Source organism: Histomonas meleagridis (genome assembly GCF_020186115.1).
Source record: "Histomonas meleagridis strain 2922-C6/04-10x chromosome Unknown scaffold_61, whole genome shotgun sequence".
NCBI classification, from domain to species: Eukaryota; Parabasalia; order Tritrichomonadida; family Dientamoebidae; genus Histomonas; species Histomonas meleagridis.
Window position 1 is genome coordinate 3257519 of NW_027150931.1, and position 18674 is coordinate 3276192.

Genomic DNA, 18674 nt, shown 5'->3' on the forward strand with positions numbered 1-18674 from the left:
TATTCTATCGTTTACGGTTTCTAAATGGTTTCGAAGGAAATCGCAGATTCAGTCATTTCTCTTATATCAAGTGAAAGTGTTTCACTTGCAAATTTAACTAAACAGTTCAAAAATACATGTAACAAAATAGATCAACTTTCAGTTTTATCAAGTCTTTCTGCTTTGCTTATGGATGTTATTCTTGAACCTCCTCAGCAAATAATTACAGCATGGCTTTTATATTCTTCTTTTTCTGATGTTCCAATTAGGGAGAACCCTTTTTTTGATGTTTTACAATTTGTTTTAAATTCATCGAATTCATATTCTCAAAAATTATGTGATATCATAAATTGTTTAGTTAATGTAAGCGACCTTGGTGATATTGCAGAAAAAACAGTTCTTGAAATTCTTGATCCTAATTTTTCAATTGATTCATCGAATACATCTGATTTACTTACAACTACTGTTCCACAAATACCACGAATATCGCCTGTAATAGTTAGTAAAGCAGATCCAACATCAACACAAATTTCACAATATCAATTACTTAGAGAACTTCTAATTGATCCTTCTCTTTGGACAGATTTTGATGTGCCTTTTTGCCGTCAAATGCCAACGATATCCACTCCATCAAATGACGAACTTCAATTCATGAATATAAATTCCATAGATGGGATTCCATTTCTTTTCGATGAACTTAAAGCCATTGATAATTCTGTTGTCACCAAGTTTTTCTTAGAGCAATCCAACCAGCGTTCTCTTAAACCAGCTGAAATCACATCAATTCTTGATGAATACAAAAAAGATAAAACCATACTTCAAAACATGTTTACAAAGGAAGAAGCACAGAAAGTTCTTGAGCTTAATCCTCAAATCGGAGCGCTCTATTTTGTGGGTCTTCCTACAAAAGAAAGAAAAATATTTGACACATTTATAAAAAGTGACATTTCATTGTCAACGGTTGAAGCAGTTAAAACAATAATGATGCTAGCACCAGACCAAAACTTTTTTTCATCATATATTTCTCATGCTATACAAACATTCCAAGAAACAAAAGATATACACGCATTAAGAAATAAAGCAAAGTTGTTTTGTGAATTAATGATTTATTTACATAAAAATAAAGTAGAATTCACAGGAAGAATGTACTTGGACTTGCACTCACTAAGAATTGAACTTGAGGAAAGAGGAGTCAAAGAAGCTGCGGTCCTTTCATCTTTGATGGAATAAATGTAAAGTTTTATTTCTTCTTTAGAAGAAAGAAATTTTTTTGATATATTTGTAAATATTGTTTTTATAAGTTAAAAACTATGTGATAATGAATTTTGATTTATTGTCCAATTACAAAAAAAAAAAAAAAGTTTGATTGTTTTTGACAATGTCTGTTTGAAAGTTTGTTTCTGTTTATTGTTTTTTTCCCATTTAATAATATAAGGAGCAAAATGCCATTTGCCTTACAGAAGGAGAAAATGAACTCAATTGATATGAAAGAAAAATATCATCAACTCAAAGTAAGATATAATGATCTTGCAAATTTGAGAATTGAATCGATGAAAATAAATGTAAATGATTTACGTCTTAAAATAGAAGAACATAAAAAAATACATGAAATTTCAGTAAGAGAATTAAGAATTCAAAATGAGCAAATAAAGGAACTCGCCAAGGAAATGGAAATTGCCAAAGATGATTTAAGAAATCTTGCTAAATCTAATTTAGAAATTATTCAATCATTAAAATCTCAAGATCCTACACTTAACGTCCTTCTTGATTTCCCAGAGCTTGTAATCAGTTGTAAGGGCTATGGTTTTTTCGAAGTTTCATGTGGCCCAAATGAAGAATTTATCTTTTCACTCAAACGTAATGATGAAGAATACATATACAAACCCATAAAAATACCAACAAATTGTATAAATAGACCCTCTTTTATTGATGAAACAATTTCATTTGATATAAATGACTTAAAAAATTTTTGTAATCAGATTCACATATTCAATGACAAACTTAAAAGTTGATAAGCTTTTTTCCTTGCTACTGTTTATGAATTTTTATTGTAACTTTTTTGTTCTAATAAAGTTTATCTCTTTACAATTTTTTTCATTACATAAAAAAAATTCAAAATGAAAGAAAATCTTATGAAATCACTGTAATTTGCTGAATAATAATTAGTAGTATCAAACTATAAGTCAAATATTTTATATAAGTCAAATATTTTATATAAGTCAAATATTTTATATAAGTCAAATATTTTATATAAGTCAAATATTTGAGCAACATAGCAATGTAATAAATAACAATAAGTTTTAATTTTTTAATTAAAATATTTTTCAAAAGGGCAACAAAACAATGTTTAATGAAGCTTTATTCTTTTATATGTTTAATTTGTAGAAAACGCACAAAATTTGTGAAAAGAGAGGAAAAATAGGAATTGATTAAATAATTGGTGAGATAGGTTAGCTTCTTCAGTTCTTACGAAACAAATTACAATTTCTTTCTGTAAAGCAATAATGACCATAGATAATGATATCAATAATTTTAAGAAAAAAATTTAAACCTATTAATGCATATAATTGTAAAAACATACTTGTTTATGATCATTTTAAAAAGATTTAATTTTGATTTTCTTTTTTGACGCATTTGAACAAAAGATCAAAATGAACACCACTAATTGGAACTATTCTAGCTTCTGTCGAAAATGGTTTTTGATCTGATGTAAGATCTGGAGCTTCTGCTTGAGCAGCTGAGGATTGTGGTTTAGCTGTTCCTTTGGCCATCTTCGATGTAAGAAATTCTTCAATTTTAGACCCTTGTGGATTGAATGGTTTGCCTGTAGTGGAAAAGCCACTGCTACTAAATGTTAGAGCTGATTTTCCTGACGATTGTGAATCTTTACCAGTAGCAAAAGGATTCGCTATCTGATCAGCAAATGATAGGCCAGCTTTCGCTTTTGATGTGTCTGATGCCTTTGTGTCTGTGGTTTTTGATGTGTCAGATGTCTTTGTGTCTGTGATTTTTGATGTATCTGTCGATGTTTGATTTGTTGAGGTGGTGGATGACGTAGAACCTGAAGTTGGTGAAAAAAGGGAACTCCCTTTTGTTATCGAAGAAAAATCAATATTGAGTCCGCTCATTTGTGGCCAAATTTGGGGTACACCAAATCGAATGGAAGAAAATTTTGTTGATGAAGTAATAAGACAAGGATATCAAATTTTAAATGAAGAAAGTTTTGAAATTGAGGTGGATGAAATATCTAAAATGATAGGTGAGATAAAAGTTCCAACAACAGATTATCAATCATTATCAAGTTTGACATCTCTTTGTCTTTATGTTGAAGATCTTTTAAATAAAAACGATGAAGCTCTCTCCAAAGCACAAGTCAGGAACATATGCCAAGAACTTCATGAAAAAGTTGACGGCTACAAATTATTTTATAAAACCTACAAAAAACAGTCTGATCGCATTTTAACTGTTTCTGCATGGAAGAAATATATTGAGAAGCTCAATGAATCGATATGTAAGTTAGAAGAAGCTTTTTATTAAGTTATTTGGAATTAAAGATCTTGTTAATTTGTGGATATAAATCCTTACAAGCCAAATGAAGACGATCAGCAAGTGTATTTGAGCATTGAATTTGCCCTTCTTTTGCAATCAAAACGACTCCACCAATGCATTTGTCTGATACAACATAACTTGATAAAGAAACTTCTATTTCTTTTTCTGTTCTCTTTGAATATTCTTGTGATAATTCGTCCAACATTCCTTCTAATAGTTCTTGGTCAGCTTGTTTTACTGCTAATTCAACTTTTGGTTCGAGAAGAGAAAGAAGTCCTTGAAGACAGAGCTTGAAAAGAAGGTCACGGTATTCACTTGACTTAGAAATTTCTTCTAATTTCTTGACAGCCATGTCCATTGCTTTGTGAACAGCTTCATCACGAATTTGAAGAATTGACATTCTTTGATTACCATTAATCAGAGAAAGTTGAACACTCTTTTGAGCAATGATTTGCTTTTGGCGTAGTGCTTTTTCATCTTTTAATTTGAGTTTGGCCCTATAAATTGTGCTGGTTTTGAAACGATCTGCATCTTGCGCTGCTTGCGTTTTAATGGATTTGGCCTTGTTCTCTGCTTCGTGTTGGATTGAATCTTCCATTTTTTTAATCATGTCTGCTGTTGTGTTTGGCTTCATTTGTTTGATTAAAAACCGTAACCGAAAATGATAAAAGAATACTTTTGGGGTGGCCCGAATTTATTACAGAAAAAAATGAAGTATATTTAACTAAAAGCACAAAATAATTATTAATTACAATAATTGTTTTAAGTCAACAGTTAGGTAACACATGAGGAAATGGTTATTTTTCTAAGAATTTTTTCTCTTACTTTATAAATTTGAAAAACAAAAATAAACGCCGGTATCAAATTCCTTAAGGTAATGCATAGTATAAATGTCTTACAACCTAAAATAATTCTTTAAAATGATGAAGTAATGAACAAAATATTTTTTTATTTTTTTCAAATTCACAGAATATGTTAAATATTTGAGAGAAAAAAATTTAAAGGTTTTTAGATTAAAGAAATGACCGAACAGCAGAACGAACCACAGCAAAATCATCAGCCAGAACAAGATCCACACATTGAACAAGCAACAACTCAAGAACAAAATACAAATACAGAACAAACAGAACAAAATGAAAATGTAATATGGAAATACACAAAAATGGCAGCTGTTGGCGTTTACCATGTGTTATATAATGTAGGTGGCTTTTTTGCAGATCTTTTTGGAATCACATCTCCACGGTATCCTGAAATTGTTTACGAATATAATCGTATTCAAAGAGAAAGACAGCTTCGCGAAATGGAAGCAAATGGCGAAAATCCGGATTCACCATATGATCCTGAAGCTGTTCCTCCATAAACATTTGTCACTGATTTTTTATTATATTTTTCATGAATTGTGCGTTTCCAGTTCATGGGTACTTTAAGGTAATTTTAAAATGAAGATTTTTTATGATATGATTGATCTCACAAAAATTTTTTCAAACAATAGATTCTTGTAATCCACTCTAACAACAAAAACATTAAGTTGACTAAATTAAAAGATTATATATAAATTATTTTATTCACAAAAAATTAGTAATAATAAAATTTCACTCAACACCTTTCAATAAAACGCACAAAGAGATTGGAAAGTTCCCAGTATTCAATAAAAATGTGTTTTGATCTGCTTGGAATATAAGCCTCATGGTTTGAGATGAACGTTTTGGAAAAAGTGAACAAAGTGTTGCCATTTTGTTATCTACACATGCTCGAAGCACTGCGTGTGCAGATGATGAATTTACTGGGTCAGCAACAATCGAAGCGTTTGAAATGAAAAGATAAGCTCCAGCAGGTTTTGTCCAAATTTGATTTGGTTGGATATATAACACAGTAGAATCCCAGCCAGATTCGTTATCTGAGTCTGATTCAGAACTGGGATCAGACAAAATTCTCGGAGTGGCGCTCATTATTAAAAAGTGCTCAAAACAGTGACACTTTTTATAAATGAGAAGATTACATTTTATATAAAATTTTATCGAAAATACTTTTTACAAATAATGAATAAGTTAAATTTCTTCTATAGACTCTTTAATTTTTTCTAGTTCTTCAACAAAAAAGTTAATATCTTTTAATCCCAAATCATTTTCTTTGATTTCTATATTTACTTTCCTGAACGATAATTCGAACTGTATCAATTTCTGTGCAAATATATTTATTCCATTTTTAGATTCTTTTGAGCATTGTTCAAGATTTTTTTCTACTGCTATCATATATGAGTAGAAAATCTTATTGAACCATATGTCATTTGAGACATTCCAAAAATCGAATTCTTTATCAGCAAAATTTAAATCATAAAATGAAACGATTTCATTTCCTCTATGTATACCTCTTAGCTCATTCAGTATGTTCATTAAGTCTTCGGCATTTCTCATTGCTAATTGCACAAATAATTCTGCAAATATCTTTTCGAAATTCTGTTCTTTCCGAATCATCATTTGTGCAGATATGAATTTATTAAGATGATACAAAGAAATTCGTGAGTTAATGTATGAAGAAAGAACATAATCAGCATAATGTTGAACATTTGAAGAAATTGAAAAAGTCATTAGAAAATAATTATAAAGAAGAATAAAATCCGATTTTTCTCCTTTTTGCATGAGAAAAAATGAAATAGGACGAATTTCATTTTCATGAGAATATCCAAAAACAGTAACAAAAGATTGAAAAGGTTCACAATAAATGGGCAGACTATGAAAAATAATGTGGTTACATAGAGATGAAAATGAAAGCATATCTTTGGTATAAAGAACAGCAGAAATTGTTGGGAAGTTTATAACAAGTTGAAGAAATTCTTGCCCATCTACTGTATGATACAACTCAGGGGGTATTGAAAAATTTTGAAATGTTGTGGGGTTATACATCCAATTTTGTGGAACTTGTGGTATTGAATGAGGGTGATACTGTAATTGTTGTTTGTTTACTGTTCTTCGTTGTCTAACAACAATGCGATCTGGGTCTTCATCTCGAGTGCAAGAGTCAAGATGTTCACCAGTTAAATTTTCAGTCATTGTTGAATGATTTATAGAAAGTCGAACCTTGCATTTGTTTTTTCTATTCGCACACCTGTAATAAGCATGAGGACCGCGTTGCAAATATAGTCTTAGAAGATACCCATCTCTAAAAACATAATTTTCCATAGTCAAAAGACGTTACCTTTTACAACGGTTTTGATCCCCCTATTCAAAAAGTCGAATAAAGGGGTGTCCCCTCAGTAAAAGTGCTGGAGGTTTTGTGTGTGATCCTTATGATTAAAATTTTGATGGTACATGTTTGGTTTTAGAAATGTAAAAAAATTTTATAATTTTTTCCACAATAACATCATTAAAAATCAATATAACTTTAAGTATTTTGTTTAAAAAACTCATCTGTAAAAAGTTTCAATTTTTTATCTATTGTAAAACCATCAAATTAAAACCAAACAAATACATTTTGTTGATGTAATTTATTTTTATTTGCTGATAAGATAAAATATTTTGGTGAAACAAATATGAAAAGTTGGTGATCATTCTTAATGAAAATTCATATTTAGCAACTATAAATAGTGAATATAATAATTGTAAAAGTTTAACAACTCTTTATGTTGGGGAAAATATTGAAACGATTGGAATTTTATCATTGTAGATAATGTAAATGTACATTATGGTGAAAGTGAATTTAATATTGTAACTAATTCAACTAAAAACATTTTAGCATAAACAATTATGGAAAACATTTTATGTAAATGGATCAATAAGTGAATATAAAATTAGAGTAATTACAAATGATGAATGTCTTCCACCAACATCTACATTTACAAAATCAAATGTATTCTCGATCTAGCGCACCAACAAACGAAACCAAAATAAAAAAACAAAAAACGAACAATATTTTTTTATACTAATATTATTCTCTATTTTTCTGTATCAAGTTCAGGCACATTTCCTTGTTCTTTTCATTTAATTCTGGGTTTTCCATTAAGCTTTCAAGGACATTTGTGTCATCCTTCAACATCCAATCTGAAAGGAATTTCAATGTTTTTTCCACTAATTCATTTAATGAAAAATATTGATATTTGTTTAAAGCCGATTTCAAATTTCTTAATATTAGAAATTTCTCGAGATCCAATTCTTCAGCTAAGATGAGTACACCAGAGTAATTTGTTTCCATCCATCTTTCTTTCTTTCTTCTAAAAATATCTTTTAATTCATTCCCGAAACTTTTACATAAACATTTCAAATGTTTGATTGCAAAATCATAATTTTTAAACGTATAAAATGATGGAGCGAAGAAACAAAAATCCAAAAATTTCATTTCAAAGCTCAAATCTATTGGCAACTTTTCATAAATTGGAAGGAAATAACGAAGGAATTCGATGAATTCCAAGAAGTTTGTTGAGTCTACAACATAAGTTATCATGTTTTGAATGATTTTCTCTGGAACTTTAAAATTAAATTTATTAATAAAATCTAAAAATGAATTTGTAATTTTAGAGAAATGATTTGTGAATGATAAAACTAATGAAAAACTTTCGATAAACATTGATTCATCAATTTTTTCTCTTGAAATGAAAACTAATTCTTTTAATATCGAAAGGAAATAAATTAATTTATTTTCGTCATCATTTTTCTTCTTAATTTTTTCGATCAAATTTTTAAAATTCAAGATAAACGAATTGATAATTATTTTCAAATATTCGTTTTCTTGTTCATTTAATACTTTTATCGGTTTTATTTTATTATTTTTAATATCAAAAGTACTTTTAATGTTCTCATGTGGTATAATAATATAAATAATTTTTATTAATGAGTCGAATGTTGTTTCTTTCAAATTAAAATATAAAGGAATCCAATCATTAATATAATGTATAAAAAGGTCTTTAAACTTCGGATACATTTCTAATGTATTAATTAATACTAAAGGTAATTGACGAAAATGATTTTTACGTTCCAACAAAAACTTAAATGAATTTTCTTTTAATAAAAATATCGAAACAATTATAACATTTGAATTGAATAAATTCTTTGTTGTTAAATATTTTGTATAATCTTCTTTTTGGTTACAAAAATCAATATAATTTGCAATTTGTTTAGGTCTTGTATTAGTTATTAATAAAATTTTTTCGATTTCTTGTTTTTTAACATCGAATTTTATTAATAAACGTACATAATTTGTTAAATCGATTTTAGTTTCATTAAATTTGAAATTAGTCAAAAAATGTTTTATTCTTTCGGCATCAATTTGCTCAGGAAATGTTTCAATTAAATAATATAATAAAGCAAATATTTGATCAATTTGTTTAATGAATTGAATTTGATTTTCGAAAAGTCCAAAAATTACTTCAATCAAATTTATTATATTACATTCTTTCACAATGATTTTCTTTATAATTTTTAATATTTCAATTCGAATTTTCTTCGATTTACAATAATAAAGTGAATCATTTAAAAACTCAGCATAATAATTAATAAATTCATTTCGTTCATTTATATCCATTTTTTTAGAATCGATTTTATTCGAAATTACATTACAAAAGTCATAAAAAATTTCATTATTTAAAGACTTAAATGATAAATGTGATAAAACTGTTATCAAATAATTAATGGAATAATTATGAAATTGATAATTTGGAAGTTTTTCTAATTTATATATTAAATTAAAGAATTCTGGATTCGACAAAAACTTTGGTATATTTTGTTGTATTTTATCTTGCATTAAATATTCCGGAATTTCGATTTTATCGATTTTTATATCATTTTTCCTTTTATAAAACAATATATAACCAGTATCTTTATGATTTTTACCATATAAATAATTAACAACTTGTTCTTCATCTATAACACTAATCTTTTCATCATTTAATAATATCCAATTTTTATCTTTTTTGTTTCTTATTATTGATATATAATGTCCATATAAAGCAGATGTACCACAATGTACTATGAATCCTTCTAATTTATATGTATCATATTCATTTTCGGAATATTTCGTTATATTAAATTCATATGGTACTTCATATTCTTTCATGACTTTATTAATTTGATCATTTTCATAGTTAAATCTTAAAAGTTGTATAATTAAAACTGGTGGAGCATTATCAATTTTAATGACTTTATTAACTTCAATATTATGAACATTTATTGAATTATAATTTCGTATATATATTGGCGAAATGAATTTATTAAATGATTCAATTAAACTATTCGAATTATTAATATTTAAACTTAAAATGTTAAAATTCTCGATTTCTTCATATGTAATGTTATCATTCTTTGTTGTTATTATGTTTTTAATTGTTCCTTGAAAGATATCTTTGAATTCGATTTTATTTAATATCATTTGTAAATATTCAGCGCAATCATTTTGTTTTGTAGGTGATAAATTTTTATTAATTGATTGAATTGATTCGATTATATTTTTTGTTGTTAAAGTATTCGGAAGAATAAATTTCATCTTTAAGAATAAATCACTTAATGAACTAAGTAATTTATCATCGGAATTAATAAATGTGAAAATTAAATTCCTAAATAACTTAATATTATAAAGTTGTTGAAGTATTGAGTTTAAATAACATGTTGCACCTTCATTAATTAAACCGACTTTTTTATTAGTATTAAAATCATTAAAATTAATATTAAATCCAATTAAATTTTTTATTTTAATTTTTTCGAGTTGATTAAATAATAAAATATCATATGAATTTAACTCAAATATTAACTCAAATGCATCTTTCATAAGTTTAAAATCAGAATCTTTGATTTCAAATGTAATAAATCGTTCAATTAAATATTTACTTATTGAAATTTTATCTTCGACATTAATTAATAAAAGTTTATTCAAAATAGAAATTAATTTTAATGTTTTTTTTTGTATTTTTATATGAGAATTCATTAATAAGTTTTGCGTTTCAGGTATAAATTTCTCAATAATTGATTTTTCATCATTAATTCCATAATAACTTAAATGATTATTTAATGATTTCATATATTCGATTGTAATAAAATTATATTTTTTCAAGATTTTATAATATTGATGAATTGGAATTTTAATAAAATCAAATAAATATAATACAAAACATCGAATTTCTTTAACTTCATTTAACAAATATGAAATTGTATCAATTGAAAATTCGAATCTTTGATTAATTTGTTTCACATAAAAATTAAAAAACGAATAAATTATTTCATAAAAAAATGGTCTATCGATTACTTCGATTAACATTTGTATAACTTTCTCAAGAATTTGATTTGAAATTTTTGATTTTTTAAGATAACTAATTAAAAAGATTGTAAATGATTGTATTATATCACATACAAGTGGAAGATAATTATAATATTGAATCAATTCTTTAATTAATCCTAAAATCGAATTAAAGAAATTTTCATTATAAATTTCATTATCGAAATTACTATTACCAAAAATAGATAATATAATAAATCGATTAAAAAATATACTTAAAACATATAAATTTGAATCTCGTGAAATTTCATTAAAATTCAAAATTAATGATTCATCATTTAAACATATATTATAAGGCAAATATTTTAATATTTGATAAGCAAATTGATTACCTTCTTCAATTAGATTTAATATATTTTTTAAATATTCTTTCTTGGTTAATACTATTGAAGGAATTTCTGTTCGATAATGATATAACTTTGTATTAAATAAAATTTTCTTCGGCTTCATTTCAAATCTAAATGATTTTTGAAAACTCTTTTTAACAAATTTAAGAATTGGATCTGTTCGATTAACAATGATATTATCATATAATAAATCATATGAATTAATATCAAGAAAACGTTCTTCGCAAACTTTCTCTATTAATGTTTCAACATGTGCATACTTATCAATAATTATTGGATGAACAAAATTTAATTCTTTTGATATAATTTGTATCTTAAAATAAGGTAAAAATCGTTCATAATCAAATGGAAACCCAAATAAAACGGAATTCCGATTCATATTCGATTCAATCATATCAATAAATATTAAAAGTAATTCCAACAAATTATCATTCATTTGATCACTTAAGAAATAAGTTGACCATTTTCCTAAAAATAATTCAATCATTGTTGTGTCAGTTATATTTACGCCATCATTTGATATATAAATTTCAACTAAAAATTCCGAAAAATTCCTTCGGACATTCGAATTACGGATACAACATTTCCATAAAAATTCTTCGTTTTTAATTGGCAATTCTTTTATATTAAACTTAGGTGAAAATCCTTCTTTTTCATAAATGCTACTTACAAATTCATAACATTGTAAATTCATTTCGGGATTATCAACGTTAGACATCATTTGAATAGCTTTTTCATTATTAATTTGACCTTTTTTCCATAGTAATCTTAAGATTTCATAATAATTAGGTAAGATAAATCGTAAATCAGTAATCACCGAAATTTGTTTTTGAGTTAATGACTTTGATTTAGATATTAATTTTGGTAATACCATTATAAGTTTTACATTTGTTTGATCATTGACCAGTTCATCCAATACTTTATCGAAAAGTGCCTGCGCATCGGTTTTTTTAATTATCAAAACCAATTCTTTTTCATTAATTTCATTTTTCGTTAATAAATTTATTACATTATCTAAGTCATAACAATATTTTGTACGGTCAAGTAGGAAATTAAAGATTTTTATGGCTTCTTTTGCCATGTTTTCTGTTTCTGTCTCAATGATTTCAAGTAATTTTTGGATTAATTTATCGATAAAGAATTCATTATCATCAAATTCGACAAGTTTCTTAATTAAAGCTCGAATGATTTCGAAAAATGAAAATGGTATAGGGATTGCTTTAATAATTTTCTCATAAATTAAGTCAAGCTGTTTCATATAATTAATGTTTTCAATCATTGTTATATAAAAGCGTGAAAAATTTGCTTTTTTTTTGGACATTTCAACTTGATTTGCTATAATTACATTAATTATTTCTTGTGAAAGTAAATCATTATCAAGTAATATCTTTACGATTGATTCCTTAGATTCAAGTGAACCATTTCTAAATAAAACTTCGAAAAAAATCGGATTTTGAATCAGTTTAGTAAAACAGTCGCGGAACGTTTCTAATTTGCTATAACCAAATAACAAATCTGTAAAACTATTTTTGCTGGAATTAGCTAATGGGACAATAAGATTAAATAAACTTTGAAGAAATAATTTATTGGCAGAATGTGAAATTGGTAATGTAATGCGTAAAAGATTTAATGCATTTGATAATATGACAACTGAATTAATAGGTATCGACTCAAGAACACGAAATGTAATGTCGAAAAAGTTACGTAAAGGAAAATCAGGATCAAGTCGATTAAGATTGGAGCAAATGATAAGTATAGGAATAAGTTGGTCAAGCGATGTAATGTTAGGCATGTACTCAATGATTAGAGTTGTTCCATGAAGACCAAGAAAGTATTCATAAATTTTAAGATTGTTTTTCTTTTGATTTGTTTTCCAGGTACTATAAATTCCAACACCTAAAACTTGAATTAAAACATTAATTGCACTCCAGTCTTTAGATAAAAGACCATAAATACCAAGATGAATAAAAAGTTTTTTGTATTTTATTAACAAATTTTGTTGATTTTTGTTAACAATTTTTTTGCTTGTAAGTTCATTAATAATGATTTGAGGAACCTCTTTTATAAACTGATCTGAAAAAATTGCATATTCTGAAGGTAGGAAACCTGTCTGAGTAATATTATCAATAAAACCCCCTATAACTGAATAGTAATGTCGTAATTTGTTTACATCATGACAACTTTCTTTTAATGGTGTAATCCATTCATCGAAGGGGTTTTGGTTCATTCTTTAGAATACGTTAAACCTTTGTAAAGTTTTGAAGTTTTTTTCAAATGTAAGATAACAAAATTTTGCATTACCATTTATGAAAAAATTTCAAATATTGCATATCTATGAGTCAAAGTAAATCAGCTAACCATATTTCACACAAAATTGATCGATTTAACTGTTACTTTTTTTTGGGATTTCATTTTATTTCAGTTTACTTTTTTTTTTTTTTTTTTCCACATCATTTTTTATTGTTTTTTATTCAAGAAGTAATTTAAATTATTGAAGATGGATACATATTAATTGTCCAATATAATAAATAATTTAAATATTTTTTCAAACTAGGAATATTAAAAAGGCTAGAAAATATTTTTTATCTTAATGTAAATTCCTTGGATATCTAAGAAGTAATTTGACTGTATCTATTTGTAGGTACATTTCTATTGCACAATTATTTGTTTTTCTCGTTGTGTTTTGAATATTTTCAAATTAAGTTTTATATGTTCTTTAAGATTTATTCGAAGTTATTTGGAACCAAAAATGTCGTTAATAATCATTAAGTTATAAAACCAAAATAAATGAATTTCATTGCAGTAAAACTAAAAACACATTCATTATACTAAAAACATTATATGTTTTTAATGATATATTTTTCTGTAATTGTTTTTTATCGAACATTTTAGTCAGGCAAGTTTTGCGCTATATTTCTCTTTTGTTCTTCACTCAAATCATGTGGAAATGCTATGCTAAACTTAAACACAGCATCTCCTCTTCCTCCGCCTTTCCTGGGCATTCCTGCGCCTGTCACTCTGCAGTCTTCGTTCGGCGCAATTACGCTTTTGCTCTCAAATGTGACCGGTTTCCCATCAACGCCCATTCGCGAAACTTTAAGGCCACAGAGCGCCTGCTTCAACGAAATAACTTCTTCTGTTACAATGTCGTCGCCAACGCGTTTCCAAATGTCATGCGGCTTTTGTTTGATTACAAATTGTACATCTTGGGGTAACATACCTGGGATTTGATCACCTTCACCATCAAATGTAATTTTTGTACCTTCCTTCCAACCTGGAACAATGTTAAGGGAGAAAATCTTGGAATCTGGTACACCATTTATTGTACGTGTAAGTTTGAGATTTTTTGTGCAACCACTATAAAGCTGTTCAAGTGTTAAGCCAATTTCAAGAACGGCTGGTTGAGGCTTTCTTGGCTTGCGATTACGTCCGCGACCAAATGAAAATCCTCCCATATCACCAAAGCCGCCCATATCTCCAAAACCTCCCATGTTGAAGATATGAGAAAAGATATCTTGAGCGTTGCTGAAGTTAAATGAATAACCATTACCGCCAATTCCAGACTTAAGACCTTCTTCACCAAATTGATCGTAAATTTTACGTTTCTCTGGGTCACTAAGAACATCATATGCTTCTGAAACTTCTTGGAATTTAGCTTGTGCTTGAGCTTGATTATCTGGATTTTTATCTGGATGCCATTTCATTGCAAGCTTACGATAAGCACTTTTTAATTCTGCTGGAGTAGCATTACGAGATACTCCAAGAATCTTATAGTAATCAGCTCCCATTTTATACCTAAAAGTTGGCTGGATGAAAACCGCTGAAATGAATATTTTACATTTTTTTTCTTATTTTTCAAAAATTTCTATGAGTTATATCAAAAAGTAAAAGTGTTAAACTTGTTTACAAGAAATGATTGATTCCTCTTTAAAAATATGGCCAAATAGTAAAGGACTAGCAGAAGAACTTGGAATAGAAATAATTTTACAAATAAGACCACTTTCAGAGAAACAACAACAACAACATCCCGATGAAAATCCAAAACAGTGTGCAAATTGCGGTGCTTATTTCACTTCTGTTTTCCTTCAGACATCGAATCCACAATGTCCATTTTGTGGCACTGTTGTGAAAACAGGTATTTCTACAGATTATCTTATTGACAATTTTTACATAGATAAGCCACTGCCAGAAACTACTAAACTCTTTGTTGGCTTTGTATTTGACATGGACGCTATTGCAAATACACAAGAACGGCTTAAAGAATATTTTTCCGTTGCACTTAATTCTATTTCACAGAATGAACGATTTTTCTGTGCTGTTATCTTTCCAAGATATATTTCCTTTTTGCGTGTTATTAATGGTAGTGTTAAAGGTATTAATTTCAGTTTTTCTCTTCCATTAAAAACAATTAGCATTGACTTCTCTTTTCTACTTAATGAAGCATATGATGTTCCTGTCATTCTCAAACATGTTCAAAGCCTTCAATCTTATTCCAATCAAGCCTTACACTCAATTCCAAATCTCTCATTTCTTTTTAACTCTGATTCCAGTTTCTTTAAAGTGTTAATGTTTTCCAGTAATTCACAACAACAAGGTGACATCACAGCCAATGTATCCGTTGATTGGATTACCTGTACCAAATCATCATCACATGATGGTCTTTCGATTAATGTATTAGATTCTCATATATCTAACAATGCGAGCTTACAAGTCACCACATTAGTTCGAAGCTACTTTGATTCTAATGTCATCTTTAAGCTTCACACTCGGATTTTCATCGGCAATCAGCTCGATGTAAACCCTTCAAATTTTCACAAAGTTTCAGTACCCAACGGTTATTCCCGTTTAATTCGAGTTTCAATGCCCCGCGTATCGTTCAACACAAATGGCGTGCCGATACAAGTTGTATCCAATTTTATATTATTTGAAACCCAACATACACCACATCAAATGCGCACAGTTACAAGCAAAGTATTTCCTACATCGCATGATTACTTACCAATTCTTGGCTCGCTTAGTCCAGGAATTTTAAATTTAGGCATTGAAGGTATCCGAGAAAAATCGAATTTAATTCCACAATTATTACGTATATATAATAATAAGATATTACCAATCATGGCCGGCAAACGTGATGATGATATCTTCTTCTCATTAATTCCACCATTACAAATGTTACTTAAGTTCTCTGTTTCTGCTGCGGTGCCAATGCAAGAAGAATTCATTGTCGATAAAGGAAAAGATTATTTGAGATATACGACGGGAGTCTCTTTTTGGGCTTCCCAAAACTTTTTAATTGAGGAATTGGCCTTGTGGCCTTATGAGGTAAACGTCGCTTTGAATAAGCCGCCAATTGTCGTAGCGGATTCGTTTTATGAAATTAAAGTGTACGCGAATGAGAACATCGATGATGAGAGTAAACTGGGAAAAGAGCTGAGGAAAAGAAAGTTGCATAGGTTCCCAGTGCCAAAAGTGTACGTGGTGAATAGGGAAAAATTCGAATTGGAATGGCCGAAGCAGGAGAACGAATGTAAAACGATAGAATTGATGTTAAGACAATAAATATTTTTATGTTTGTTTGAGTTAATTTTGGTTTTATTTAAAATAAATTTTCAAAATTTTAAGCAAAGTGAGTGACAAATATATAGAACTTTTCCAAGCTTGCGCAAAATGTTGTGTAATAACTAAATGACGTTTTATATAATACTTTAAGCTAAATTTGTTTTTTTTTTTTTAAAGCTTTAAAATCATATAAATAAAGGTATTGAAATATCAGCTGAAGTAATCTGAAACTTTTTGAACATGATTTCAATTAAAAACGATCGAAAGTGCTGTAGCCTTAAAAATGTTTCATGAGGAAAAGATTGAAAAAAAATATTTACATAACAAGTAAATTCATTATATAACATTTACCGAATTTCTTGCATTTTCCTCTTGATAATGCAAGCATTACAGTTACATTTATTATCCATTTTGAAGTTTTCACCATAAAACAAAGTCAATTCTTCTCCTCTATAAATTTTCCTCAGCGCAAAAATTCCGATTTGTGCAGTTTCCAATAGCGTCGACAAAATATAAATAGCGTAAGTATTTGGTTGTGAGAATCTTTTATCTCCATCTTTTAGCTCATGCGATTGATTAATAAACCTTCCAATGTTACAATCATAAGTTGCATCATAACCATTTTGTGCCGTATAATCATTGAACTCGATTGCGAAGTAATATTCGGGGTTTGAGTCCTTATCAGCAACTAATTTCCCTGCGTAAGTTGTAATCAAAGTTCCTATTTCAATGTCTTCTGTAGCATAAACGCCCCAACCTTTACCAGGAGAAAAAAAAAGTTGCAAATGTGGAAACGGACCTTTTTCTGTTAAACAATACGGACAATTCCGTTTACACGCACAATATTTATTACACTCAACAAGAATTACTGTTGCGCCATCGTTCAATAAAGTCATATCTTCGATGTTTATACGCGACGTATCTTTATCAGCCCAAATAAATGCGCCGATTTCATTCAAAGAATCTTTTATTGTCCGTCTTACACATTCAAGACTGTCAAGATTCGAATTGGGACAAAATCCAGAATAATTTTCATCTTCGATTTCAATCGATTCACAGATCGAATCATCAATCCAATGAACTTCGGCAACGGAATTCGTTGATAATGTTGGCGGACATGAGCCATTAAATTTGTTTTCCCACTTAAAATGACAATATTTGGTAAGACCGTTTGAGATGTCATCGCCAAATGCAATTTCAAAATCACCACATCGAACTCGAGTCCAAAAATTCCCATCGCTTAATGGATATCGTGTGAGATATGATACTAAAACATGGCGAAATTCGAATGAAAGTGGAAATTGTGGAAGATTATCTTTTCCATAAAATTTAAAGTTAAGTTCATCCTCATTAAATCGACCTTCATCTTCAACATGTCCATCTATGTAATGCGTGCTGCATTTAAAATATAGTTTTGGAAGAGGAACAGTATGTTCAATTGCTAATTGAAGAAAAGTGGGTGTAATGTTCCATTGAATTGGAGTTTTGTATTTGGAATAAACTGGCGCGCGATAATGGCAATCACGTGCGATGGGGAAAAATACATTTGAAAACTTTAATGTTGTATCCTTACGACCAGTACAGACGCAAAATGCCATCATTACTTTTTTAGGAAGTTCAGGTGATGGATATTCTAATTTAAGAATTTTGTGTATGGCTAGCATAAAGCCGAATTCTTCAGGTAAAAAGTCATCAATAGGATACATTGCTAAAACACGATTACGAAAGAAATAAGGATCAAGCCATGCCGACCGAAAAACATGAACTAAGTTACTGACTGAATTTGGTGGTATATCTGGATCATCATAAAAGTATGTTTCAAAATCACCAAAAGGATCCTCAAAAATAACATTGTCATTACAGCAATATCCAAAATAATCTTCTTGTTCATGCTCTATTCTGTATCTTCCTTCTTCATTTTCCATTAAAAAAACAAATCTGGTAACTTAACGTTCTTCCATTAGAATATAATAAACGGTCTCT

At 28.3% G+C, this 18674-nt stretch overlaps 8 protein-coding genes across 8 annotated transcripts; 3 read left to right on the forward strand and 5 right to left on the reverse strand.

Annotated features, from left to right (window-relative positions):
• Nucleotides 1-24: 24 nt before the first annotated feature.
• On the forward strand, nt 25-1209 carry GO595_011006 (CCR4-NOT transcription complex subunit 11; the record flags this gene model as incomplete). Its single annotated transcript, XM_067913749.1, has 1 exon — nt 25-1209. The coding sequence occupies one exon, from the start codon at nt 25-27 to the stop codon at nt 1207-1209; it is 1185 nt and encodes a 394-aa protein (XP_067769744.1).
• Nucleotides 1210-2585: 1376 nt separating this feature from the next.
• GO595_011007 (uncharacterized protein) lies at nt 2586-3107 on the reverse strand (the record flags this gene model as incomplete). The annotated part of the gene is made up of 1 exon (XM_067913750.1): nt 2586-3107. One exon carries the CDS (start codon nt 3105-3107, stop codon nt 2586-2588), a length of 522 nt encoding a protein of 173 aa, XP_067769745.1.
• A 410-nt stretch (nt 3108-3517) lies between these two features.
• GO595_011008 (V-type proton ATPase subunit E) lies at nt 3518-4162 on the reverse strand (the record flags this gene model as incomplete). The annotated part of the gene is made up of 1 exon (XM_067913751.1): nt 3518-4162. One exon carries the CDS (start codon nt 4160-4162, stop codon nt 3518-3520), a length of 645 nt encoding a protein of 214 aa, XP_067769746.1.
• Nucleotides 4163-4549: 387 nt separating this feature from the next.
• GO595_011009 (uncharacterized protein) lies at nt 4550-4888 on the forward strand (the record flags this gene model as incomplete). Its single annotated transcript, XM_067913752.1, has 1 exon — nt 4550-4888. The coding sequence occupies one exon, from the start codon at nt 4550-4552 to the stop codon at nt 4886-4888; it is 339 nt and encodes a 112-aa protein (XP_067769747.1).
• Nucleotides 4889-5120: 232 nt separating this feature from the next.
• GO595_011010 (uncharacterized protein) lies at nt 5121-5477 on the reverse strand (the record flags this gene model as incomplete). Its single annotated transcript, XM_067913753.1, has 1 exon — nt 5121-5477. One exon carries the CDS (start codon nt 5475-5477, stop codon nt 5121-5123), a length of 357 nt encoding a protein of 118 aa, XP_067769748.1.
• Nucleotides 5478-14020: 8543 nt separating this feature from the next.
• Nucleotides 14021-14920, reverse strand: GO595_011011 (dnaJ-like subfamily B member 4; the record flags this gene model as incomplete). The annotated part of the gene is made up of 1 exon (XM_067913754.1): nt 14021-14920. The coding sequence occupies one exon, from the start codon at nt 14918-14920 to the stop codon at nt 14021-14023; it is 900 nt and encodes a 299-aa protein (XP_067769749.1).
• A 124-nt stretch (nt 14921-15044) lies between these two features.
• On the forward strand, nt 15045-16691 carry GO595_011012 (uncharacterized protein; the record flags this gene model as incomplete). The annotated part of the gene is made up of 1 exon (XM_067913755.1): nt 15045-16691. One exon carries the CDS (start codon nt 15045-15047, stop codon nt 16689-16691), a length of 1647 nt encoding a protein of 548 aa, XP_067769750.1.
• A 347-nt stretch (nt 16692-17038) lies between these two features.
• On the reverse strand, nt 17039-18616 carry GO595_011013 (histone-lysine N-methyltransferase EHMT1-like; the record flags this gene model as incomplete). The annotated part of the gene is made up of 1 exon (XM_067913756.1): nt 17039-18616. The coding sequence occupies one exon, from the start codon at nt 18614-18616 to the stop codon at nt 17039-17041; it is 1578 nt and encodes a 525-aa protein (XP_067769751.1).
• Nucleotides 18617-18674: the final 58 nt, after the last annotated feature.